The sequence below is a fragment of the Haematobia irritans genome, chromosome 1 (genome assembly GCF_050003625.1).
Source record: "Haematobia irritans isolate KBUSLIRL chromosome 1, ASM5000362v1, whole genome shotgun sequence".
Lineage (NCBI taxonomy): Eukaryota > Metazoa > Arthropoda > Insecta > Diptera > Muscidae > Haematobia > Haematobia irritans.
The window spans coordinates 138,685,131-138,712,394 of NC_134397.1; the positions used below are offsets into that span (position 1 = coordinate 138,685,131).

General features: G+C 33.7%; 6 protein-coding genes and 2 long non-coding RNA genes across 10 annotated transcripts; 3 read left to right on the top strand and 5 right to left on the bottom strand.

The window, feature by feature from the left end:
• Window positions 1–659: 659 nt before the first annotated feature.
• On the bottom strand, window positions 660–2,187 carry Sec13 (nuclear pore and COPII coat complex component secretory 13). The gene is made up of 2 exons (XM_075291749.1): window positions 1,781–2,187; window positions 660–1,706 (listed from the first exon to the last, which is right to left on the bottom strand). The coding sequence occupies exons 1-2, from the start codon at window positions 2,068–2,070 to the stop codon at window positions 1,046–1,048; spliced, it is 951 nt and encodes a 316-aa protein (XP_075147864.1). The 5' UTR covers window positions 2,071–2,187; the 3' UTR covers window positions 660–1,045.
• Window positions 2,188–3,063: 876 nt separating this feature from the next.
• Window positions 3,064–3,497, bottom strand: LOC142242538 (uncharacterized). Its single transcript, XR_012724144.1, has 2 exons — window positions 3,314–3,497; window positions 3,064–3,246 (listed from the first exon to the last, which is right to left on the bottom strand). It is a non-coding gene; the product is annotated as an uncharacterized LOC142242538 (long non-coding RNA).
• Window positions 3,498–4,102: 605 nt separating this feature from the next.
• LOC142221897 (uncharacterized) lies at window positions 4,103–4,650 on the bottom strand. Its single transcript, XR_012718223.1, has 2 exons — window positions 4,380–4,650; window positions 4,103–4,312 (listed from the first exon to the last, which is right to left on the bottom strand). It is a non-coding gene; the product is annotated as an uncharacterized LOC142221897 (long non-coding RNA).
• Window positions 4,651–4,839: 189 nt separating this feature from the next.
• On the top strand, window positions 4,840–10,115 carry PTPMT1 (protein tyrosine phosphatase, mitochondrial 1). Of its 2 annotated transcripts, none has more exons than XM_075291750.1 (4): window positions 4,840–5,073; window positions 6,675–6,818; window positions 6,871–7,188; window positions 9,808–10,115. In XM_075291750.1, the coding sequence occupies exons 1-4, from the start codon at window positions 5,062–5,064 to the stop codon at window positions 9,931–9,933; spliced, it is 600 nt and encodes a 199-aa protein (XP_075147865.1). In that variant the 5' UTR covers window positions 4,840–5,061; the 3' UTR covers window positions 9,934–10,115. The 2 variants fall into 2 exon arrangements, with proteins under 2 accessions (XP_075147865.1, XP_075147866.1); XM_075291751.1 differs by lacking the exon at window positions 4,840–5,073 and adding an exon at window positions 6,461–6,602.
• Window positions 10,028–11,973, bottom strand: LOC142221895 (succinate dehydrogenase [ubiquinone] cytochrome b small subunit, mitochondrial-like). The gene is made up of 3 exons (XM_075291753.1): window positions 10,956–11,973; window positions 10,386–10,695; window positions 10,028–10,321 (listed from the first exon to the last, which is right to left on the bottom strand). The coding sequence occupies exons 1-3, from the start codon at window positions 10,969–10,971 to the stop codon at window positions 10,117–10,119; spliced, it is 531 nt and encodes a 176-aa protein (XP_075147868.1). The 5' UTR covers window positions 10,972–11,973; the 3' UTR covers window positions 10,028–10,116.
• A 135-nt stretch (window positions 11,974–12,108) lies between these two features.
• Window positions 12,109–13,145, bottom strand: LOC142221893 (succinate dehydrogenase [ubiquinone] cytochrome b small subunit, mitochondrial-like). The gene is made up of 4 exons (XM_075291752.1): window positions 12,987–13,145; window positions 12,752–12,870; window positions 12,501–12,688; window positions 12,109–12,424 (listed from the first exon to the last, which is right to left on the bottom strand). Exons 1-4 carry the CDS (start codon window positions 13,027–13,029, stop codon window positions 12,238–12,240), a joined length of 537 nt encoding a protein of 178 aa, XP_075147867.1. The 5' UTR covers window positions 13,030–13,145; the 3' UTR covers window positions 12,109–12,237.
• Window positions 13,146–16,637: 3,492 nt separating this feature from the next.
• On the top strand, window positions 16,638–17,936 carry LOC142221898 (ATP synthase subunit d, mitochondrial-like). 2 transcript variants are annotated; one of them, XM_075291756.1, is made up of 2 exons: window positions 16,638–16,771; window positions 17,168–17,936. In XM_075291756.1, exon 2 carries the CDS (start codon window positions 17,187–17,189, stop codon window positions 17,721–17,723), a length of 537 nt encoding a protein of 178 aa, XP_075147871.1. In that variant the 5' UTR covers window positions 16,638–16,771; window positions 17,168–17,186; the 3' UTR covers window positions 17,724–17,936. The 2 variants fall into 2 exon arrangements, with proteins under 2 accessions (XP_075147871.1, XP_075147872.1); XM_075291757.1 differs by having other exon boundaries at window positions 16,664–16,746.
• A 3,882-nt stretch (window positions 17,937–21,818) lies between these two features.
• On the top strand, window positions 21,819–26,742 carry sav (scaffold protein salvador). The gene is made up of 2 exons (XM_075291758.1): window positions 21,819–23,692; window positions 26,150–26,742. Exons 1-2 carry the CDS (start codon window positions 21,969–21,971, stop codon window positions 26,301–26,303), a joined length of 1,878 nt encoding a protein of 625 aa, XP_075147873.1. The 5' UTR covers window positions 21,819–21,968; the 3' UTR covers window positions 26,304–26,742.
• Window positions 26,743–27,264: the final 522 nt, after the last annotated feature.

Sequence of the window (27,264 nt, forward strand, 5' to 3'; positions counted from 1 at the left end):
TAATAAACAGGAAACACTGACTGGTGAATTTTTCTCAAATGGAGGCATAACTGCAAATATTTTTGGTGATTGGGTGACATTGAAAAATCTAAAACTTTTGCGAATTATTTTACACTAGATCATGAATATAAAAATTATAACAAAGTCTACAAAACCGACAGCTGGTTTTATTGACTTTCCATGTCCATCTGCCTGCTTTAATCACGCTATAGCCTTCAATAACGAAGCTATCGCTATGAAATATTGCACAAACTCTTTTTCAAATCTTTCGTGCCAAGTTCGAAGATGTGTGAGTTTACATTATTTTAAATTTAGAATCTTAATGTATTTTAAACCTAAAGGAGCTACTCTCGACAAACTAAATAAAAAAATTCCCATAAATCTAAAAACCACAAACCTCAACATTTGCACCAATTGAGAGTATGCATCAAATTTGAATTTTGGCCTAAAATGCCCTTAATAAAGTTCCTAGATATCTACAGAGATAACTATTGTATGCTTGCCATGGTAGTGGGTATTTAAGATTCTGCCCGGCAGAACTTTTGGTATTTTATTCACATTATGCATCCCATAACCATTTCACATCGTGCGTTATGGTTAAATCTCCTGTTTATTTGTTAACGTTAAATTTTCATAGATATTCCGATAAAACACATTCGTACACATCGTAGTATAAACTTTTTTTATTTTGGTTGTCCTGACCATATAATTTTCATTTCTATTAAATATACATGAATAGCTTACTAGTTAACAAAAATCGGAAATTCTGCAGCCATTACTCAAAGAAATGTCTTATGCAGGAGATGAAAACAAAAAGTATGTATCTTTCTAAACATAAATATGACGAAGGCGTGGAAATTACTAAAAGAAGTTCTTATCAGGTTTCTAAGGGGGGAGACTGGAACTGCAACAGCTTCTCTTAAAAACATATTTCGTTAATGGATACTGACGCCTTTCATTGAGAATTCAGAGATAAGAAAACTTTGAAAACAATCTTTCTTCTCTTCGCATCTACACGTTTTCTAGCGTTTTTTATGGCTACAATTTACAACGTACGTTGGTCTGATTGTTGACCGCCTGCCACTGAAGCATCATCGTTGATACAAGTCCATTGATTTTCATTGTTTTCTTTCCACAATGTGACTTTGTTATCTCCACCAGTGACAGCCAAGATATTTCCAGTCATGGACCAACTTACCGACCATACAACGTCATCGAATGTATGAAGTATGGTTGGAGACCATGTAGTAAAATCTGTACTATTCCATATGATAACATGGCGATCTTGAGAAGCTGAGGCTATCTGCGAACGTGGCAATCCAATGGAAGGAGCCCAGGCCACATCTCGAACCCAATCGGAATGAGCTTCGAGACGACTTTCTTCAACCCAACGATCACTTTCTTCACGCCATATTTTGACACAGTTGTCACATCCACCGCTGGAAAGACGTTTAATACCGGTATTCCGTGTTGAAGACTTTTGATCGAAGGCTGGTTCTGGCACTGTTGATGGACACCAAGTCACTGCATTGCAGCCAATCGTATGAGCATTGGGTATTTTCTTACAATCCCACACACCATATTCTGTGTTGCATGACAGTGCCGATATAGATCCATCAGAACTACCACATGCCAACATGAGGCCATATTCAGCAGGGGCAAATGCCACGGAATTTACTGACGAATCATGATTGCTGTATTCATAGCTATTATCATTCAAAAAAAAGAGCAAAAACAAACTTAGTGACATCATTTCGTTAATTGATAGAGCCCTACTTACATTTTTGTCCAATCATTTGCTCCGCCTTCCTTCCATACAATCACTTTGCGGTCGTACGAACACGACGCCAATATATTACCAAATTTTGGATGGGCCCATGCAACTTGCCACACTGGACCCTGATGACCTTTTAGATCAGCCACCAAGACTTGATTTCCATTCTTCACATCAAAGATTTTTACCGAACCGTCAGATGAGCAAGTCGCCAAGTGCATACCATAGTAATCCAAAACAGCATTGTGTATCATATCCTCATGGCCAGTATCTATTGTGTTAATTAAACTGACCATTTTGATTTTGTAGCTACAATCTTTTGTGCACTTCTAAAACGATTTATCTGAAAAAAGATGCGGCTTAGTTATTTCCCTCAATACAGTTTGACGTGGAGCTATGGAAATGTCATGTCAGTCAACAGTACTGACAACTGTTATTGTTATTGAGAAACGTGTGGAATGAAACAAGGCCTCAAACTTGGCAGTACTTCTCATATGAGTAATGAACCGTTAAGATGTACTTCACTATAGAATTATACTACGTTCGCACTAGACACGAAATCCTCGTAAACGAGGATTTTGGTCGAAATCCTCTTAGATCTCAGTAGATTGGCAATAGGCAAATGTCAACTGGCTCGTAGAGGATTTCAACAAAATCTCTTTCAAAATTCTCTATACTGCCCTGTACAACTGTGGTTTTAGTACTAAAAATACGCTTTTTGCAAACCTGCCGCAATTTTTCTTGTAGATGAATGTGTGTGTGCGTGTACACATACGGGTTTGTGTTTGTATTGATATATTTACAAAAAGCTGCTAAATCCGCAAATCTACGAAATCTCGTTATTTTGCCAATCCGAACACTTGAGATTTGTAATGCGCTTTACAGACTATCAGTTATTCCGTACGGAATGTCGGTGTTTGTAAAGAATCTTACAGTGTGTCGGATCGATACGACTTGTCGGCGATGATTAAATAATCGGTTAATGTGTTATCGATCCCATAAACATGCAGCAGTCTCGTCCGAAATAACCCTGCCAACATTTTTTGAATTTGGGGGCGCTTCTGAGAATCCCCAGTACGTCGAAAACAATCATATACGATATCAAAAACTCGTCGGAAAAGCGCCGTCACTATTGAGAAGTTGTACCACGCCAAGTTACTACAAAAAGGTTTCGCATTAGTGCAATTATTAGGTGCCTTTATAGATCAATTTAGAACGACGCCAATAAGAGACCCTCCAAACAATCAGAAAAAGCACATTTTAAGATAGTGGTAAAAGAATCATTGTGGTCGAGTAAAACACGTTTGTTTAGATATTTATTAATTTGATTAATCATTTACAAATTCTTAAAAATATAACATTTATACCACTATCACATCACATTTAACATAATTTTTTGCATTAATGATGATGTAGAGTTACATGTTGCAGCGTCTATCAGCCAGTGTTTTTATTCGATGGAGGCAGCGTGTCTGTAAAATATTTGAAAAACAATCACTTTATTCCATTTGGAAAATCAAAAATTGTTCACCAATATACCTTTCACAATTTTAAGCGTAAAATCTATGTTTTCAGAACTTTATTTTCGTTTTTATTTAAATAAAATATAACAAGCTGGTTGCGCTTGGCGTTTCACTAAAATTAAAATGGCTTTTGTAAAAGTAGTGATGGCAAAATACATGTATGAAGTACATTTTGTACTTTATGATATGCTGCCCCCCATCACAGTAGGATGGTTGTAGTGACATTTACGAGTCTGTGGTAGCGATGAAGATGAAATGGAACTTTGAAATGCTGGCAGGGAACTGATAGTCTGTAATGCGCTTTACATACACATACAAATGGTTTTTCACGTACAAATTGCGCGATTTTTTTGTTTTAAAAATAAAAATACATATACACTGCCAACATTTTTTGAAATTGACGGCGCTTCTGAGAATCCCCATCTCGCCGAAAACAATCGTATTTTTTTGAAAAAATAAAAATACATATACACTGCCAACATTTTTTGAAACTGACGGCGCTTCTGAGAATCCCCACCACGTCGATAACAATCGTATACGACATCAAAAACTCGTCGGAAAAGCGCCGTCACTGTTGAGAAGTTGTACCACGCCAAGTTACTACAAAAAAGTATCGCATGAGTGTAATTATTAGGTACCTTTTTTAATAAATTTAGAACGACGCCAATAAGAGCACCTTCAAACAATCAGAAAAAGTGCATTTTAAGATAGTTGTAAAACAATCATTGTGGTCAGGTAATGGTGATTACTATGGTCGGGGTTTTCACCAAAACACTAAATTAAAAGAACAAATATATAAGAATCATTGTGGTCAAGTAAAACACGATTGTGTAGATGTTTATTGATTTGATTAAACATTTATAATTTCTTATAAATATAACATTTTTCGGTTTATCTCATCACATTTAACAGAATTTTTTGCATTAATAAAAGAATGATGTTGAGTTTTAAGTAGCAAGTTACACATTGCAGCGTCTATCAGCCAGTTTGTTTATTTTCGATGGAGACAGCGTGCCTGGAAAAATATTTGAAAAACGATCACTTTATTCTATTTGGAAAGTCGAAAATTGTTCACCATATACCTTTCACAATTTTAAGCGTAATATCTATGTTTTCAGAACTTTATTTTCGTTTTTATTTAAATAAAATATAACAAGCTGGTTGCGCTTGGCGTTTCACAAAAAATAAAATGGCTCTTCTAACAGTAGTGATGGCAAAATACTTTGATGTACATTTTGTACTTTTTGATATCACAGTTCGCGATGGTTGTGGTGACATTTACGAGTCTGTGGTAGCGATGAGGATGAAATGGAACTTTGAAATGCTGGCAGGGACGTTAGGCTTGAATAATCTGTTATCCGCTTACGACTGCAAACCTGTTACATGTTATTTCGACATAAAATTAAATCTCTATCGACCAAAAAAAATTTTTTTTTAATTGGGATAGCTAAACTCAAGTTGCTTCTTTGGCATTTTGAGATCTCATCACTGCTATACAAGTCTTTATTGATTGGGCAACACTGTTGCGCTGCAATCGATTTCGATTTTCATTGATAAAAAACTTCGTACCCGCATATTTTCTACGGAACGTGAAAGTTTTTTGTGATAATCTTACAGAATTTAAGGTATCTCGGGATATTATGTAAATTAAAATCCAATATTCTAAGAAGAAACACAAATTCGCTTTAATCACCATAAACGTGTGTATGACTTGTATCCACATTTTACTTCAACTGCAACGAAGGTAGAATACAAAACAACGGCATGGAAATGAGTGTAAGTAAAGAAATGGAATGCAAGTTGGATTTCTAAACAGTAGGTTGAAATTAGGGGTGTCAATTCAAATAACAGAAATACGGGGATTTTCGATGGGTGTATGACGTGAAAATTAAAAAGGATAATCTACATTACCAAAATTTGAAGAAAAAAGTGTAGGAGAATGTATTTTAAAGAGAGCAAAATTTTGTCGGAAAAACCTATTTCTCGACATAGTGACACTTGGACGAACCTAAAGCGTTGACGGTCTTTGGCCGGGATTTGGTACCTCCTCCTGCAGACAGGGACCAAAAAAGCTAATGCGAAACAAACAGGTGAAAAAGTTTTTACCCAGGGGTATTTATAAAGATGGCCAGCTTGTAGACTTTTCGATTCTAAATACCACTTTTTGTTGAAAAGACCTATTTTCGGAGTTACGGGTCCCTAAAGTTTTCATTTTTACGTATATTGGATTTAGTATCCATCGTAAATAATCATCCTAAAAGTAATATACTTAGAATAACATGGACGCGGAGAGGTCCTGGGTTCGCGTTAGCCCACTTTGGAGGAGAAAGTCTCAAACCCCGGACGAAGGCCGGCCACCTTTCCACCTTGGGTTCGCGTTGGCCCACTTTGGATTCTGTCCATAGGATAAAGTCTCAAACTCCGACCGAAGCCGGCGACCTATACGCGAATTTTCAAGGGTCGGTATCTCGGAAACTACGCTCTTCCGATAAAATTTGTACTTAATATATTATCTTTAAAATGTATTATTTTTACCTAAAACGCAAAAAAGCCCAATTTCATTAATTTCATGAAAAATTTCTGTCATAATTAACAAAATTATAAAGGAAAATACCGATTTTCAGATATCGATATCTCGAAAACAAGGCTTTTTCGACAAATTTTTTACTTAAAATTTTCGCTTTAAAATCCCTTCCTCAAAAATTTTTGTTTGTTTTTAAAAACTTTTACTAAAGTAGATTTGTTCCATTGTTTTTTATCTAATTCACAATGGACCCGTTTTATGGGAAGGTGTCAACATTTTGAAGGACCACTCTGGGTTCGCGGTTATGAGTTTTAGATTTGAATTCTAAATATATAATTTGTTAGCTTTTATTTGTATACCGTATTCATAATTTTTGGGTAGATTTTGTGATTAGATACAAAATCCCCTAACTTCAAAAAGGCATTTCCGACAAAAATTTTGGACATTGGTTTTTGTGTTGCAATGGCATTCACTAAATGAATTAGCTTTATATTGGGGAAATGTAATTCCACCTTTACACTTGCTAAAAATTCTGGCATTTATCTCTTTTAAATATCGAATTTCTATTTCAATGTCCAAAATGACATCCCTATCTGCTATCAACAAGTATGTATTGTTTCACATATTGGAGCTTTATAAACAAATCACAGCCACATTGGTAGTTGGTAGATATCTTACAAACCAGTTTCTCTTGAGCTCGTCTGTTAACAACAGTTCTGTCGGATATTGATTTTCGTATTTGTTTGAATGTTAAAGCTCGGATAGTGAAAGTTATACAAACGTATATTTTGTACTTTTTTGATTTACTTCTAATTGTTTAAATAAAACTAAAATTTGTTCGATTTTTAAACAGGCTGCCATGTTTGCCAGAGTATCCTTCTATCCAACATTGCTATACAATGTAGTAATGGAAAGAGCCACCGCTCGTAATTGGTACGATCGTATAGATGAAAATGTAATTCTTGGAGCTTTACCATTCCGCTCTCAGGCCAATGATGTAAGTTTTGGTAAATATCCCTAATGTTGATTCATGCTATCCTCCGCTTTAGCTTATCAAGAATGAGAATATGAAAGCCGTTGTGTCTATGAATGAGGATTACGAATTGACAGTTTTTTCAAATAATGCACCAAAATGGCAATTATTGGGTGTGGAATTTCTTCAGCTCGCCACCACTGATATCTTTGAGTCTCCATGCCAAGATAAACTTTTCAAAGGCGTTGAATTTATCAACAAATTCTTGCCACAAAGCAAACGCATAAAGGACCTGAGTACAACATCAAGCCCTGAGAATGTGGGAACTGTTTACGTTCACTGTAAGGCTGGACGAACACGAAGTGCTACGTTAGTGGGATGTTACTTAATGATGGTAAGTGTTAGTTTATTTACAATATAAAAAAGTCTTATAACACAAAGAAAGCTTTCGAGTTTTTTTATTTTGGTATTTGCGGTTGCTTTTTAGCTATCTGGGCGCAATAGATGTTTTTTAAACAAGATTCTAATGAAACATCTTCAAAAATAATTTAACTAATCTAAGGTAATGGTGATGTTTTAAAAATTCTTTGCTTCTTTTTGCATACATTTGACATTCTTATTTTAAATCCTTAAATGAAGGCGTTTAGAGTCGTGAACGTGATTAAAACTTGAGCATAATTAGAATCATAAATGTGATGAAAATCGTCAGTGTAACTAAAATATAATCGAGCCTTGATTCGGGATCATGATTATGTTCGTAGTTGTGTATTGTTGTTGTAACAGTGTGTTTGTCATTAGTTAATCAATTTGTACACAGATCGAGGAACGCTGAGACTACGATGGGATGTGTCCAGATTGATCTGGAGAAGTCAGATAGATTTAATAATTGAAACTTTTCTTTTCATCATTAGCGCGATATTGCAAAAACATTACTACCATACAAATTGGTTCCCAGAATCAAAACAATGATATTTCTCTGTCTTGATCAGGTGCAACCCATGGGGAAAGTGTTGTATTCTTAGAAAAATAAAATGGTTAATAAAACTCCGTAGGGCTACAACGACAAACATTGCCAAATCAATCGTCTTGTTGCAATACTTAAGAAAAACAATTAGAATTAAATGATGTGTCGATTTAGTGATGTCCGTCTGCTTGTTCATAATTTTTTTGTGCAAAGTAAACTCGCAGTTAAAGTCCGATGGTCCTCAAATTTGGCACACTGGTTTACTTCGCCTCAATTATAATCCCTGTATTTAGGGGAAAAAATCGTTTAGGATTTAGATATAGCTGTCATATATATTTTTTATTCTTTACGAAACCAAGCCGCATGGCCATATACGTATTCCAGATATAAAAAACAAGAATCATAAATTATAAGAATAACTACAAGAGCTTAAAAATATGAAAAAAAATACATAAATAGTATTAATAGAGAATTTGTAACAAACGAATAAACTATAATTAAAGCAATTAACAATAAATTTTGATATTAAAATAAATTTTCTTAATTATTAATTAAAAAAATGAATAGTAATAGAAAACTATGAAACTGCATGAGTTAGCCTACATTACTAACATAAAATACTAGTAATGAGACTCATACATTATCATAACTAAAATATATAACAAAATAAGAAAAAAAAAACAAGAAAACAAATTCGGTAAAAATCGGTTCAGATTTGAATATAACTCCCACATATTTTCAGAGGCCAAAGTTTCACCTTGGTTTGTTTAAAATTTTGCACAAAGGATACAATTGATGGTATCGTCAAGTATGCCAAATTTACTTGAAATCATTTCATATGTCATTTAGATGTAGCTACCATACATATCTTTGGGCTCATTTAGATTCATATGACCACCGGAGCTCAAAGATTCATTCCGATTTTCTTGAGATTAGCGTTAAAATTTTACACCTATTTTCTTCGGGATTTTTCTCTAATTGACTTGATAATTTACACGAAGAATAAATTTAACTCTCTACTTTGATGTGTGGGTTTAGAATTAGATAAATACCTTCTACATATATATGTTCTTACGATTTAAGCAAATGTGGCCACAATACTCACATTTTACACACAATTTTAGTGATGATCTCCCGGTATAGTAGTAAAGGAATACTTTCCACAGAACAGTGAAGATTTAGAAAAATTCTCCGATTTGGTCAAATGTCGCACTATTGGCCATATATTGTCCCAAAACCCACAATTGACAACATATCTTAGAGAAATCTAGCTCATATCTTTGTAAAATTTACACTGCTAAATAGGAAAAACTCTGAAAATGCATCAAATTTACCTATACCTTTAATACAATAACGTTTTTAGCTTTAAATATTTCCGATATTATTTTACCAATATTGTGTGTCATCCCAGAGCATTAGCAGAATTAAATTGAATGTTTAGAGATTTTCTAGATGTGTACAAATGTTTTCCAAATTGGATCAAATTTAAATATGTGAAGGATTTGAGATCAAAAATGTCTACAACGTGGGTATAATATTGTAAGTCCAGCTCAACTTTAGACTGTCCTTGTTAGTTTTTGTAATTAATATATTCAATATTATTCTTTTACAAACTTTTTGTATTATTCTATCATAATATCATTGGTGGATAACTTAATTTTAGCATTAAAATTCCTTCTATAAACTGTTCAAAAATCATTTTGAATTTGGGCAATAAAGTTTTAACATAAATGGAAGTAGGTATACTGAAATTTATTGAATTTTTCAATTACACAACCTAACATCTGTCATTGAACCCGCATTGCATGCATTTTGAGCTGATAATAAAAAAGCTGTTACAACGATGACTGTTTTTTTATGCCATTCCACTGTTTATAGTGTTCTAGTAGAAATGTGACGCTCTAAATGGATATGACAGAGATTTTGATATAAGTACGGGTCAAAGTTAATTGCTTTTTATAGTTTACAACTTATAAACAAAAAATAGAAGAAGAAAAATATATGATTCATATTTTATTTTAAGCTGATTTTGTTTACTATTTATTTTAGAAAAATGGATGGACCCCCGAAAAGGCTGTGGAGCATATGCGTAGCTGTCGACCTCATATACTTCTACATACCAAACAATGGGATGCGTTGAGGATATTCTACAAACAAAATATTGAGAAATCGTGACAACATAGCTCATAAATAGGAAAAATAAATGCAGCAGACAGCTTTAACACTATTATAATAAGCAACAATAGATAGTAACTGAAAAGAATACATATTTATATGTCGTTATGAAATGTTTATTTTTTCTTTTGTGTAAGTTATTCGTTATAGGAAATAAACCAAAAATATGCAATAACAAAATATTCATTTGCGCTTTTGATCTTTGTGACCCCGAATGGCCCACAACTGCTTAAAAAGCTTAACAATTCCACAATCTTTGTAGATTAAATTATGAATTCCAACTAAAGTGGCCACTGAGATTGAAATATTTGAAAAACGAGCCATAACTGGTAGAAACTTTCCTACCACAGATGATCGAACATAATCTTTACACATAGACTCACAACCCCTGAAAATGAATATAGACATATAACATAACAAAACATATGCAAGTGTATAGTGCAATTGTTTACCAGTAAGTATGTAGAGTAGCAATAAAACCCATGATCATTTCCAATTCCTTTGATTCATAATAAAAGGCTGATGGTATCAGAAATATAAGGGAAACACCTGCTAAGCGTTCTAGTTTCCAAAGGCCAGTGTATTTTCGACTTGATTGATATTCTTTAATTTTTATAGTCGTAGTTCCACTTTGTCGCACCATATTTGTGATAGGACTACATACGACATCATCTTTCCGTAATCGTTTAAATGTTTGTAACAATTTTCTTTTTTCATTCATTAAATTAGTAAAACTTCTTCCCCACAGTTTCGTCGCAATTACTATAAGATATGGAGTATCTATTCAGATTCGAATGTAATAATTAAACTTGATAGGAATTGCTCCAATTTACATGCGGAATCTTCTTGTATGACGTCGCAGCTCTTAAATCTCGATATGCTTGAATTTCGGACATAGTGCGAACGCAGTACAATAACACTTCACACGACATCTTTTCTCTGTCGGCATTTGCTTTTTCATGCAAGAAGATTCAGAATATAGAAATCAGACGTTCCCCTTTCAAGATCCAAGTTTGACTTACAGCGAACTTTTCCCATATTGTTATATAAATTTTTTGAAACAAAAAATTAAATTTTTGTCCTAGAATAATTTTCAAGCTTTTTCATTTATGTTTTTTGAAAATAAGTATACAACTGATGACATAATTATCAAGGTAATGTTATTATCTAAATTGATATCTATAATTTATATTTGGAGAAATATTGTAAATTCGTGGGTAGAAAAAATTTCAATTGAAACACTGTCAAGCTCGTAAGTTATCCCGCTGCATGTCGTATGTCTACTGAGTCCACCCTTGTGCTGTATTAATTGTGTAGTTTTTAGTATTAATTGTAGGAGACTTGATGATCTTTTTGTCACCTTAGAGCTTACAATAACTAGCAGTTATATGAACGGATGAGTGAAAAATACTGTAGAATTTTTTGCTGCTTGGTAGGATTGGAAGAAAATGTAATATAGTTACACTTCTTTGAGATCTTTTTGGCTATTTTGGTTTGTACTGTAGATTTCGCACTACTCATATGAAAACCCACTATGGCCGGAAGGAGATTTATTGCGTGTCCTAAGGCAGCCAAACATTTTTGAAATACTTCATATAAATGTTTGAGAATTATCGAAATGTGAATGTCATTTCATATAGACACAAGGTCAAAGTCGATTTTGATACCATCTCCATTTTAGGAGAGTAGTATCCTTGTATGTCCTAAGTTAAAATCGCCAATCTTTGAAAGAAAACTAGTTTAAACAAAGGCAATTTTTTTGAAAACTAAAAAAAACTGGCGCAGTTATTACTGTATGAGGTTCATATAAAAAAAACTACAAATAAGAAACGAACACACACAGCATTCCTTCATTAATAACTGCTCATATTTTGGATTTAGAAATTGACAAATGATATAAATCTCAAAAACTCCTAATTTCTCAAAAAAATCTATTTTTTCTCTAAACTTCCAATTCTTCATTTATATACCAATGCAAAATGTGTGCTATAATCGATATGACCTTATGAAATCCAATGAAATTAAACTTTATCTTTTTACTACACTTTGTACTTGTAGTGATGTGACAATCTGGTTTATAGTTTTCGTTCATTTGGGTTTTGAAATAAATTTATGTACATAAATTAACTTCTTTGTAGGTGAGAGTGTATCCCATATAAAATAAAGTTTTTAAAATTTGTGTTTGATTCGTTTAATAATTTAATTGAAAAGTTTATACAGTTGAAGTTGTTTCCAATATATTGGAAAAATTAGCACATCAATACAGAATCTATTTATTATTAATGTCAAATTTTTAAATAAATTTTAAACACCCTTAACAGCCCATAATTTCTTAACAGACTTCGCAATGCCAATATCGTTGTAAATCAAGTAGAATAAACCACCCAAAGTGGCCATAGACAGCAATAACAGAGAGCCATGGGCAACTTTAGGCAAAACATTACCTACGACAGAAGGACGCATGTAGTCAGTAACCATGGCTTCAATACCCCTGCAAATAATAGAAAATATTGCAGAATTAGCATAGGCCCTCACAGACAGAAAGGTAGTACATAAACCATAATTACCAATGAGAATGGAGAACTAAGGAAACTGCTAATAAAGCATCCATTGTTTGCGATGGCACCATGAAGGCTAGTGGTACTACTCCCAATAAAGCCAACGATACAACACGTTCAATTGTCCATAAAGCTGTATGACTACCGCCAGCGGCGGACAAACGAGGAGCACTAACGGCAATGTTACGGGTTACAGGCTGAAAGAACAAAAGTGCAAAACAGGTCACTATAAACAATGGGAACTGTCACATTTTCCTTACCGTGGCGACATTCTTAACCAAACTCAATGGCTTCACCAATGCGCTACGTTGTGCAGCTACAACTGTAGCATAAGTCTTCAATGGAGTGAGGCGAGCAGATTTAATTAAACCAGCAGCACCTGTTGTTTACCAAATTATGGTCCAAATGTTTAGAGAAAATGACACAGTGCTTAGTTATATAATGTGAAGTTGAAATTTTTTATGATATCGGTATGAAGAACTTCTTGGAACTTACTGTTGTACTTTGGTGCATTACGAATCAACATTTGCAAAGCCATTTTTGTCAAAATTGTATCTTACGGCAGCTATTGTCCGAACCTTTAAAAAATTTCCAAACCAACCAAAACCTTGGTAAAATTAGATGGACAGCAGACAAATGACAACCGACAAAAAGTCAAGTATAACATTGCCAAACTTAAAAATATTGTCATATGCGCAGTATTGCCATAACTCTTAAAATCTAACTTATGAGTTCTTCAGACATTGTTTTGAAATGGGCATACATATTCACTTGACCGAATATCTGTCATAAATGTACGTTTCTAAAGAAAATATATGGTCGATTACACTTCCAGGAACTGTCCTGCCACTCGTAATGCGCTTTACAGACTATCAGTTATTCCGGACGGAATGTCGGTGTTTGTAAAGAATCTTACAGTGTGTTGGATCGATACGACATGTCGGCGATGACTAAATAATCGGTAAAAGTGTTATCGATCCCATAAACATGCAGCAGTATCGATTATGCCTTCGGACTTAACTTATAATGTGGCCAATATATGGGATATGTCCCTGCCAACATTTTTTGAATTTGGGGACGCTTCTGAGAATCCCCACTGCGTCGAAAACAGTCGTATACGATATCCAAAACTCCTCGGAAAAGCGCCGTCACTATTGAGAAGTTGTACCACGCCAAGTTACTACAAAAAAGTATCGCATGAGTGCAATTATTAGGAGCCCTTCTGGATACATTTAGAAGGACGCCAATTAGAGCCCCTTCAAACAATCAGACAAAGTGCATTTTAAGATAGTTGTAAAAGAATCATTGTGGTCAAGTAAAACACGATTGTTTAGATGTTTATTAATTTTATGAAACATTTATAAATTCTCATAAATATAACATTTATACGACTATCACATCACATTTAACACATTTTTATGCATTAATAAGAGATTGATGTTGAGTTACAAGATGTAAGTTAAATGTTGTTGCGTCTATCAGCCAGTACTTTTATTCCCAATGGAGGCAGCGCGTCTGGAAATATATTTGAAAAACTATCAATTTATTCCATTTGGAAAGTCGAAAATTGTTCACCAATTTACTTTTCACAATTTTAAGCGTAATAACTATGTTTTCAGCACTTTATTTTCGTTTTCATTGAAATAAATTATAATAAGCCAGTTGCGCTTGGTGTTTCACAAAATATAAAATGGCTCTCGTAAGAATAGTGATGGCAAAATACTTTCATGCGAATAGTGATGGCAAAATACTATCACAATTGGCGATTGTTGCAGTGTCACTTACGAGTCTGTGGTAGCGATGAGGATGAAATGGAACATTGAAATGCTGGCAGGGGTTCGACACGAGCACTGTCGTCCGGAATAACTGATAATCTGTAAAGCTCATAAGTGACACTACAACAATCGCCAACTGTGATTGGGGAAGCATATCAAAAAGTACGAGATATACACGAAAGCATTTTGCCATCACTATTGTTACAAGAGCCATTTTATATTTTGTGAAACACCAAGCGCAACTAGCTAATTATAATTTATTTAAGTAAAAACGAAAATGAAGTGCTGAAAACATAGTTATTACGCTTAAAATTGTGAAAGGTATATTGGTGATCAATTTTCGAATTTCCAAATGAAATAAAGTGATATTTTGAAGGGGCTCTTATGCGCCTTGCAATCTATAAGTTTATCCGGACGACAGAGGTCGTGTCGAACATATCCCATATATTCTCCACACTATAAGTTAAGTCCGAAGGCATAATGGATACTGCTGCATGTTTATGGGATCGATAACACATTTACCGATTATTTAGTCATCCCCGACGTTTCGTATCGATTGGACACACTGTAAGATTCTTCCGGAAAAACGTATAGTCTGTAAGACGCATAAATGGCGATTTATCTAAAAAGGCACCTAATAATTGCACTCATGCGATACTTTTTTGTAGTAACTTGACGTGGTACAACTTCTCAATAGTGACGGCGCTTTTGCCAGGAGTTTTGCACATCGTATACGACAGTTTTCGACGTGCGGGGATTCTCAGAAGCGCCGTCAAATTCAAAAAATGTTGGCAGGGTTAATTTATACATTTTTATTCAAATTCCCAGAAAAAAAAGCATAGCCAAAAAAGTAGTGAAAAAGTTCTTTTGGATCCGGAAGTGGTGCAAAATTGGCACAGAAGCGATGAATTTAACATGGGCTTGTCATAGGACGGATGTTCACCATATCAACAGCCGTTGCACTGAATTTGTATCACTACTTAAGGTGTGTTCCGAATTCAATGTTTCGAATGTGAATTATAAAATTGTGTCATATTTTGCCAAATAAATAATTTTTAAATTTTTTTTTATGATTTTAAGTAGTGCCTTTAGAAGAACTTCCAATTTTTTTTTTGCTGGGTTAATAAACATCTAAACAATTGTATTTTACTTGACCACAATGATTCTTTTACAACTATCTTAAAATGCTCTTTGTCAAACAGTTTGAAGGGGCTCTTATTGTCGTCGTTCTAAATTTATCTAAAAAGGCACCTACTAATTGAACCCATGCGATGCTGTTTTGTAGTAACTTGGTGTGGTACAACATGTGGTACAACGATATCCAAAACTCGTCGGAAAAGCGCCGTCACTATTGAGAAGTTGTACCACGCCAAGTTACTACGAAAAAGTTTCTCATCAGTGCAATTATTAGGTGCCTATTTAGATCAATTTCGAAGGACGCCAATAAGAACCCCTGCAAACTATCAGAAAAAGTGAATTTTAAGGTAATTGTAGAAGAATCATTGTGGTCAAGTAAAACACGATTGTGTAGATGTTTATTGATTTGATTAAACATTTATAATTTCTTATAAATATAACATTTTTCGGTTTATCTCATCACATTTAACATAATTTTTTGCATTAATAAAAGAATGATGTTGAGTTTTAAGTAGCAAGACACATATTGCAGCGTCTATCAGCCAGTTTGTTTATTTTCAATGGAGACAGCGTGCCTGGAAAAATATTTGAAAAACGATCACTTTATTCTATTTGGAAAGTCGAAAATTGTTCACCATATACCTTTCACAATTTTAAGTTTAATATTTATGTTTTCAGAACTTTATTTTCGTTTTTATTTAAATAAAATATAACAAGCTGGTTGCGCTTGGCGTTTCACAAAAAATAAAATGGCTCTTCTAACAGTAGTGATGGCAAAATACTTTCATGTACATTTTGTACTTTTTGATATGCTTCCCCCATCACAGTTCGCGATGGTTGTGGTGACATTTACGAGTCTGTGGTAGCGATGAGGATGAAATGGAACTTTGAAATGCTAGCAGGGTATGTTCGAATTTTTCACCAAAACACTAAATTAAAAGTGCAAAAATATATATGAAGACGATAACATTTTTATCAAGTCTCTTCAAATTATTGATGGAAAAGGTCCAATGTATTGATTGCGAACCATTTAATATTTCGAAATTAATTGATTAAAAAAGTAACCGTGAAAATAAGCTGGTTTTCAGCTTGAAAGCTGAACATAGTACTCAGCTTTAATCCCGAATCCCAGGATTTTTCGGGATCCCGTCAAACTAATTCCAATATTGTTTAATTGGCGCTAATAACGATAATTTTCTGAAAACGATGTTCCATTAGGTGGTACTTTTGATATTAAATAATGAACACACCTGTTTAGCATTTCTTTTCATTTCGTTCCTTGTTCATACTCACTTAATTTTTTGACATATGCCCAATTGTCATTTGTGGTCTCTTCAAGTTGTGTGAGTGCAAAATCTATCCTCTTCGGTAATATTTTTATGTGTAATTTATATACTGCTTTATAAAGGAAATTAAATTCAGTATTATTAAGCAAATAAGAAAATGTGCATTGGAACTTCAAATGAACTAGTTGACAAGAAGGCGGGAATATCATGTTAATAATAAAAAACTGCTGATGAAAAGCGGCTGTCAAAAGTTTCTTGCCTAAAATTACATAATTGCGATTTTTGGCTTGGAAATTGGCAAACTGTATTTGTTTTAAAAAGTTCCAATCAATTATATTTACTATTTGGCAAATGTTATGCATTCTTCTCATTTGGAGATACAGTGCTGAGAGGAACAATATATAAATATTTTTTAAATATAATTACATAACCTCAATATAATCTCAATGAACCTCAAATTTTGTCCTTTTCATTACAGCTCTTCTAAGGTATAAATAATGGCAGCACGTCGCGTTGCTCAATCCTCCATTAACTGGGCCGCTTTGGCCGAACGTGTGCCACCCAATCAAAAAGCCAATTTTGCTGCTTTCAAATCCAAATCGGATGTTTACATGCGCGCTGTTTTGGCTAACCCCGAAAATCCACCAAAGATTGATTGGGCCCACTACAAGAAGTTGATTCCCATTCCCGGTTTAGTTGATAGCTTCCAGAAGCAATATGAAGCCGTCAAGGTTCCCTACCCTGCTGACAATGTCACTGCCCAAGTTGAAGCTCAGGCCAAGGAAACCAAAGCTGAAATTGACAACTTCAAGAAGAGCTCCGATCAACGTATCGCCGCATTGCAAAAGGAAATGGACCACTTGAAATCCTTGTTGCCATTCGAACAGATGACCATGGAAGATTACCGTGACGCATTCCCTGATTTGGCTTTGGACTCTGTCAATCGTCCCACATTCTGGCCCCACGCCCCAGAGGACCAAGCTGGCTACGTCTCCAAGGAAATGGAAGCTGCACGAGCTGCCCATGAACATTAAGTGATGCGTCGTTGTGTTAAGACAATGCTTTAATGTCCATGATGGGTATAGAATTTAGGATATCTTGTTTTGCATTAGGGGGGATTTATTACTCGTAATTTATAAATGAAGAGGTGTCCCTCTCTAAATTTTAGAAAATTTTCGAAATGTTTGAACATAAGATGTAACTACGAGAAATAACATCATAAATAAAACAACTTAAACGAATTCCAATTTTTCGGGGCATTATGTGTTAATAATTGAAGGAGTCACTTCAAATAAGTAGATAAGGAATTGGTAAAGGCCAATGGAGTCTACCAAATTACCACTAGTATTTTACGCTAGATTTGAAGATGAATTATTAGCAGGCACAAATTGATAGTAATGTCTAAATCTGATGCACTCGAGTAAAAGAACACATTAAAGGATTTGTTTATTAACCGAGTTACGTTTTTAAATGGTAAAAATTGGAGATAATCGCAATGGAATTTCCAATGGTAGAGATTTTTTTATGTCAACTAGTAGGTTAGACTAGAATACCGGCTAAACTGATTCATTTTATTGTTCACCATCAAAACGTTCACATTCAATTCACATATTAAAATATCCATTTTACAATTTTAAGGCCATATAACGGATTCCATAGGATCGATGGGTACTATAGTACCCATCGTTCTGAATTTAGAGAGGCATGTCATGTTCGTATAAAGCAATCTTTGGATTTGACTTACGAGACGTATTTCATGTGTAGTGTTGTCAAAAGGGCTAGAGTATTGGTTGATATGGACTTATTTTGTATAAAATAATATGGGTGTTTTTATCTAACCTAACCTTTTTTTGAAGATTTGTGTTTTTATAAATCCTAATAGACTTGTGTCCTATGTTAATTTATTGACCTAAAATATAGAGTTCTTTTAAACACCCAAAATGCTGAGATCTGTCGAAGTACAAATTGTGTCTAATTTTTGTTTTCTTGGACATATAGAATGAGATTTAGTTATATTACCCGGAGTCGAGTCTAACGAAAAATGCTGGAGTCGAAGTCGAGTAATTTTTGCTCAGCCCTACACTGAAAGCCGTAGCGCATACAAAAAAAAATTCTTTATCTCCACAGGCATATGATTCCATAATGTTGCAAAACTCACCTTAAATGAATATTCATACACATTTCAATTGTAACGCTTAAGAAGGTGATGAAGTTTGTAATATAATTTAAGAAGCATGACTGCAAATATACTGTAGTGGTGTACTTGGGAAGTAAAAATGTCTCTAGATTTTTGGAAAAGTCTGCTAAATTCGACAGTCGGTGTTTGCAGTTTTACATTTATACTATATTTTTCTTAGTTTAACCCTTTCACTACCGATGTCCACATAGAAGGACATTCGAAAAAGACACCAAATTCTATTTTCCCACATAGTTTCGATATATTTCTCGATGTTATTTTAAAGTAGAGACTTTAATCTAAATAAACTATAACTATTTTCCATATTGGTGAGGTCAAAAATACATTTTTATAAACTTCTTTAACAATAATCGAAAAATACGAAAATTTGAGACAATTTTTCTACTGTATGTTTCTAGTAAATGAACTTTCATACAAAAACTATAGCTGATACTTTTTCGCGTTCTTTTTTGTATTTTTTCTCACACTTTGAAAGATATTATAGGCCAAATAGCGCTTATTTTCGTTTTTGGATCCGGGAGTGGTGCAAAATTGACGCAGAAGCGATGAATTTAACATGGGCTTGTCATAGGACGGAAGTCCTCCATTTCAACAACCGTTGCACTGAATTTACATCACTTCTTTAGGTGTGATCCGAATTCAATGTTTTGGATGTAAATTAAACAATTCTGTGATATTTTGTCAAATAAATAATTTTAATGGATTCTAACGCTTGTCGGAAACGTTTGACCTCAAATATTTTCAAAAATTCGCAATTTTTCTAGATTGGATTTAGCATTTTTGTGGACAAAATTTAAATGATTTGTACCATTTTATGAATTCTTACTATATTTCTAAACTATTTGAAACAAAAAACTTAAAATTATCCATTAAAAGTATGAAAAAACCAAGTTTTAAAAAATTGAATCAAAAAAACTTCCTGGGTAGTAAAAATAAAGAACATCATTGGGAGTGCATCTTCTGGAAGTGCTTTTAAAGTTGTGCCTTTGGAAGAACTTCCAAATATTTTTTGCTGGGAAGCTCATATAGCTCTTGAAGTAGGTTTTCAAAATTACAATTTTTGTTATACATGCTGTTAGTACAAGCAAAAACATAACAAAAATAAAAGTTTTTAACATTAAGTTTTTTTTGGTAGGATTAATTATGATTTATTTTCGATCTAAGCCGTATGAAACGGCTACAAATCGTCTCTAAAATATCAGTTTATGAATACAAGAGGGGTATTCTCCTTTTCTGAGTTTAGTGATTTTATAACGTTTTACACCGCTTTCTTTTTTGCATTTTGACATCAGATAGTTAATTGCTTTCAGTCGTGGGTTGTCATTAATTTAATTAGTAAGTATAGATTTCGAATTATTTTTTGAAGTTCACGAGATATGTGATATCCCTGCCAGCATTTCAATGTTCCATTTCATCCTCGTCGCTACCACAGACTCGTAAGTGACACTGCAACAATCGCCAATTGTGATAGTATTTTGCCATCACTATTCGCATGAAAGTATTTTGCCATCACTATTGTTACAAGAGCCATTTTATATTTTGTGAAACACCAAGCGCAACGGGCTTCTTATAATTTATTTCAATGAAAACGAAAATAAAGTGCTGAAAACATAGTTATTACGCTTAAAATTGTGAAAAGTAAATTGGTGAACAATTTTTGACTTTCCAAATGGAATAAAGTGATAGTTTTTCAAATATTTTTCCAGACACGCTGCCTCCATTGGGAATAAAAGTACTGGCTGATAGACGCTACAACATTTAACTTACATCTTGTAACTCAACATCAATCTCTTATTAATGCATAAAAATGTGTTAAATGTGATGTGATAGTCGTATAAATGTTATATTTATGAGAATTTATAAATGTTTCATAAAATTAATAAACATCTGAACAATCGTGTTTTACTTGACCACAATGATTCTTTTACAACTATCTTAAAATGCACTTTGTCTGATTGTTTGAAGGGGCTCTTATTGGCGTCCTTCTAAATGTATTCAGAAGGGCTCCTAATAATTGCACTCATGCGATACTTTTTTGTAGTAACTTGGCGTGGTACAACTTCTCAATAGTGACGGCGCTTTTCCGAGGAGTTTTGGATATCGTATACGACTGTTTTCGACGTAGTGGGGATTCTCAGAAGCGTCCCCAAATTCAAAAAATGTTGGCAGGGATTTTGCCTTCATGAACTTTTTTCTTCCGTGGTTAACATTTCCTTTTCGCATGCAACACGCGATAAAATTATCTATGACGAAGAACAAATTGACGTTGTCATTATTTTTTTAAAATAATTAATATCTCCCCGTTCTGATTTCCCAATTCAATTACCCCAAATGTTCATCATTTTTTATATTCCAAACCATGATAATATATTATCAGAAACCTAATTGGAAAACAATTTCGAATTTGACAAAATATGTAAGGGGGGCGGATTATTGACAATTTAAAATTAAATCCAGAATATAGCGATATGTGTTAAAAATTTTACTCAATCGGCATCTATTTTGTACAAATTTTTATAAGATTTGTTAAAAATCTATTTTTCCACCTATTGGAAAGGGAGGATTTAATTGCATTGTGCCAAACTGTCATGGCATTGCTAACTGCATTACCAATACGAAATTTGTTATTTTATTTATTTATTTATGAAAAAACGGAATCCAGTGTTGGAAAGAGTTTACGAATCGACATGACAAATGTGAACGTTCTGCAAACGGTTGCGGCGCTTCTAACGTCAATATGAAACAGCTGTTCGATCGATCAATCATTTTAGTTTTGCAATGGAACGCTTTTGAATTTCGATGTGCCTTGTGAATTTGTGCTTCTTGATTTTATTTTTAATTTTATATTGTGCAAACGGATAATCCTTTGTTATATGTGTTGTCTCGTAAAAGTGATGGTGTCGTTGGTTATTCAAAAGTTCGAAAACAGTGCAGCATCTGGCACATTGTAGTGGGGTTTCTACTCATCGGCATATTTAAGGCCTTTTTTGGTCTAAAAACTTCTTAGAAAGGTTCGCCATATTTTTGGATCTGAATCAAATAGGGATTTATTTCTACTGCGACCTCCTTTACTGGATGTTGCATGAACTACTTAACAATTTTGCTGTGCAATCGTAAGCCGCCGATGCTCTCTCGCCGGAATAAAGACAAAACCGCAGCTGCACACAAAGAGGGCGTAGTGGGGAAGTATGTGAAAAAGGACACGCCTCCCGAAATACCGGTGATAAATGTTTGGTCTTTCGACGAGAGAACAAAGCAAAAATCGAAAACTCTACAGAGATGCGCTTCTGCATCACCAAGTTGCGATGGTGGGGGAGGAACGCTTTCAGGGCGTGGGCGATCTGGTAGTGTTAATCGAAACACCTATACGGATACACAACCGGACTATTATCATGCTAGGAGAGCAAAGTCACAATTGCCACCATCTACGAGTTCCATGAGATCCACATTACCGCAGGTTCAGCTCCATCATAATGCCCATCATCACCAACAACAATTCCAACAACCGCTAGTTGCACCCTCCCATTCGTATTTTTCGACAAATAATTTGGATATACCCAGTGGTGGACATAGTAATAATAACAATAATTATGCGACCAATAGCAACAACTATGTTAATATTGAGCAAATTGATCGGATGCGATCGTCATCTCCATTGCAACATTCACAGTCGAGTTACTTCCAACGCAGCTTCTCCTCCAATCAAAAGCACGCAAATTCCTTTGATGGACATAACAACATGGTTCGAGATCGCTTGGATTCATTTCAATCTAATATATTACAACTGCCCCGAGGTGTAACACCCCATCAATATCAACACCATCAACAACAACAACATCAACAACCTCATCATCCTCCACTGACTCAGAGCTATTCATCTGAATCATATCCAATTTACGAAAATCCCTATAGAGTTTCGAACTCATTAGTTCCTCCTGTTCATGCTATGTCTCAAATGTCATTATCTACACATGGAAATCGTTCCGAGTCGCCCATATATAGTAATACGACCTCCATGGCCAGTAATATTAATCACACATATCAAAGTAATCATCAGATTCAACATAATCAGACATCTCAACATCTGTCGCCCACCTCAAACAGCCACAATCACAACCAAATGATGTCTTCATATGATCTCAGTTCAAGCTCTCGTGCCACACCTCACAGCCATAACTTTGCTCAAGGGAATTCCTCAACATCTATGCAATCATTGTATCAGAATACGGGAAACAAAAACCACAATTCGTCCAATACGCCGACATCTCAACAACTGCATAAACATCCATCGCAACAGTCATTGGAAGAGGAACTACCATTGCCTCCAGGTTGGGCCACACACTACACGCTGCATGGGCGTAAATATTATGTTGATCATAATGCCCATACAACACATTGGTCTCATCCACTAGAACGAGAAGGTCTTCCGGTTGGTTGGCGTACTGTTGTCTCCAAAGTACATGGTACTTACTATGAAAATCAATATACTGGTCAATGTCAACGCCAACACCCATGCCTTACATCATATTATGTGTATACTACATCGGCTGAACCCCCAAAGGCTATACGTCCTGAAACATATACCCCACCAACACATACACATAATGCCCTGGTTCCGGCAAACCCATATCTATTGGAAGAGATTCCTAAATGGTTGGTTGTTTACTCAGAGGCAGACTCATCCAAAGATCATATGCTGCAGTTTAATATGTTTAGTCTTCAAGAATTGGAGTGTTTCGATGGCATGTTGGTTCGTTTGTTTAAACAAGAGTTGGGTACAATCGTTGGATTCTATGAGCGTTATAGGTAAGTTCAATCAATAAATTTGGTTAATTGTTTATCGTTTTTAATATAGTTTATTGCAAAAGTAATTAAAAATTGACTTGTTCGGATTTGACATTGCAATTATTAGGTGTTTTTGAGATCGATACCATGATCATGAATGCCTGGATTCTCGTCTTGCTGGAATTACCATCTTTTCAACTTTCTTAGAAAAATATAGCTGCAGTTGGTTTCAACCCTCTGTCTCCACCTCATCATGGTCCGGATTATAGTGCGTAATGGGGGTGTGTCAATCCATGTCGGAAAGGGCGGGAATGTGGGTGCAGAGTCTGTGCCTTAGGGGGTTTAAGGTTTCTGATTCGTATGGACATTGTGAATCCACTTTTATTTAGGTTATATCTAAAGACATTAAAATTCTTATTTCTAGAGAAAACTCTTTTCGACAATTTATTTCTATAGAAAATTTTGTCAAAATTTTATTTCTGTAGAAAATTTTGTCAAAAGTTTATTTCTATAGAAAATTTTGTCAATTTTTTTTTTCTATAGAAAATTTTGTCAAAATTTTATTTCTATAGAAAATTTTGTCAAAATTTTACTTCTATAGAAAATGTTGTCAAAATTTTATTTCTATAGAAAATTTTGTCAAAATTTTATTTCTATAGAAATTTTGTCAAAATTTTATTTCTATAGAAAATTTTGTCAAAATTTTATTTCTATAGAAAATTTTGTCAAAATTTTATTTCTATAGAAAATTTTGTCAAAATTTTATTTCTATAGAAAATTTTGTCAAAATTTTATTTCTGTAGAAAATTTTGTCAAAATTTTATTTCTATAGAAAATTTTGTCAAAATTTTTTTTCTATAGAAAATTTTGTAAAAATTTTATTTCTATAGAAAATTTTGTCAAAATTTTATTTCTATAGAAAATTTTGTCAAAATTTTATTTCTATAGAAAATGTTGTCAAAATTTTATTTCTATAGAAAATTTTGTCAAAATTTTATTTCTATAGAAAATTTTGTCAAAATTTTATTTCTATAGAAAATTTTGTCAAAATTTTATTTCTATAGAAAATTTTGTCAAAATTTTATTTCTATAGAAAATTTTGTCAAAATTTTATTTCTATAGAAAATTTTGTCAAAATTTTATTTCTATAGAAAATTTTGTCAAAATTTAATTGCTATAGAAAATTTTGTCAAAATTTTATTTCTATAGAAAATGTTGTCAACATTTTATTTCTATAGAAATTTTGTTAACATTTTATTTCTATAGAAAATCTTGTCAAAATTTTATTTCTATAAAAAATTTGTGAAGTACCTCTTAGTTGGAGAGAAACTGTGGCAACCTTAGGTTAGGTTAGGTTAGGTTATGTGGCAGCCCGATGTATCAGGCTCACTTAGACTATTCAGTCCATTGTGATACCACAGTGGTGAACTTCTCTCTGGCAACCTTGGCTGCAATGCAATCCAACCTTCGAAATACGGAACCAGGAGAGCGGTAATCGTCTTCCAAATGCTCGATATAAAAATGGGAGTTCGGTCACCATGTATTTATGAACGAAAATTTACTTCTAAAGAATCAAGTAATAACATTGGGTGGTAGATCAATATGATCTATATATTGTCCAAATCAGTGAGGAACACTGAAGGGACAACATTTAGTCCCGAGTCCCAATGAAATGATTTCACAACTGTAGAAAAATTTCTCAGCTAAGCTTATGGCGATTTCGATTGGTAAAAAAGGTGCAACATTCTCGAAATTGTTTGCAAAATATGAAGGGCACTGTTATAGCTTTTGGGTCCTGTATCCCTCACAATATTATGAATTAGCAATAATTTTGGAATTACACTCTCATTTGAGTGAAAATATAATGACGAAAAAAGTAGTGTAACACCAAGGCAACATATTTTTGTCGAAACGAAAACGCCCTTAGTAAAAATATTTAATTAGCTCATGGCCCCCCAAAAATTGTGAGTCTGCTTCAAGCCCAAATGCTCCATTTACACCCTATTGTATTCCGCACAAAATCCCCATGTTCCCAACTCAAAAATTTCGTCCCTATCCACGAAAAATATTCGGTGAGCTAGATCGTAGCAAATCAACACCTTGTACTAGGTCCGCTTAAATAAAGGGGTTGTTACAATTTTTGAAAGAGCCGAAAAACAGCCTTTACTCCACTGAATTATTTAATTTTAAAATATGAAATTGTACGTAATCAATGCTTTTTAAAGTTTCTGGTTGGCAAGATTTGAAAAGTGTAATCGGTATAAACTAAACCGATAATAATATTTTCAACTCGAAACAGCTTATAGATGATTCATCTGTGTCAAAGAATTAAGAATTGGTTTGATAGATCCAAGAATTAAGAATAAACCAAGGAAAATTCTTTAGAAAAATAGAAAAATTATAAATCCTATAACATACATTTTAATACAACAATATGTATCTCTTATATTTATTCAAAAATGTTATATTTATTTTTAGACGTGCTCTAATTTTGGAAAAGAATCGTCGTGAGGAACGCTATTTGCAAGAACTACATGCTGCCTCTGTAAATGCCACCAATCACAATCCCAATCCAAACGCGGCGAATACCAGCAATGTTGTTAGCCACGTTAACCAGCAACAACAACAATAGTTGTTAGATTGTTAAATTTAATTACGTAGACTTCTAACTCAGGTTCTTATTAACCTTAACTTTTTCCAAACAAAAAAGTTGAGAAATGGCTGGTACTATGTTCGAAAAAAACACAACGTGCAAGGACAGGACACAGCCCATAGCATTAATGTAGAACTGGAGCGAATATAAGTAACTAATGCCGCCGCTTACATATCAACACATCCTCGCTCATTTGCAGACTTTATTATAATACCTTAACATTATTTATTTTAATTTTTAGTTCGTTTTTTTTCTTAAGAAAAGAAATTGCATGCAGTGATTTTGTATTTGTATTGAAAGTATTTCTTCATGTAGTTGCCTTAAAAATGTTAAAACATTGTATGAGTTTTTAAAATGTATTTGTTTTATGTTTCGTTCTCAGTAACGTTATGTAATAAAACGTTTTTGTCCTCTTAAAGTCCCTGTTTTTTGTAATTTTAAAATTATTTATAACCGAATATAATTTTTTTAAATAAATATTTAATATAAAATTGTCACAGTTAATCACATCATTTGTAAACAAATAAAGGTATTCTTTGCGAACGTTTTAATTTGTTGATGACATTTAATTTAGTGTTAATACAACCCTATTACTTGTTTGTTTCTTTTTTGCATTTTCTTGTTTGAAACAAAGCAAAAATATAAGAACTGTATGAACAGGTGTTGAAAAATATATTTCATATACAAGCTCGTTATAAACGTTATATATTTACACAATAAATATATGAATGTATTTTACAAAATTTGTTCTTTTTTGGCATATGATAATTCCTCAAAGGACTGATATTAATAATATATATGATTGGGAATATATGTACAATATACAGAAAAAAATATTTATTAATGTAATTGGTTAGAAATATACTTGATGGGAACGACTAAGTTTTGAATATACATTGTCAAGAATAAATAAATGTTCCAACCAGAAATATTGCTTCTA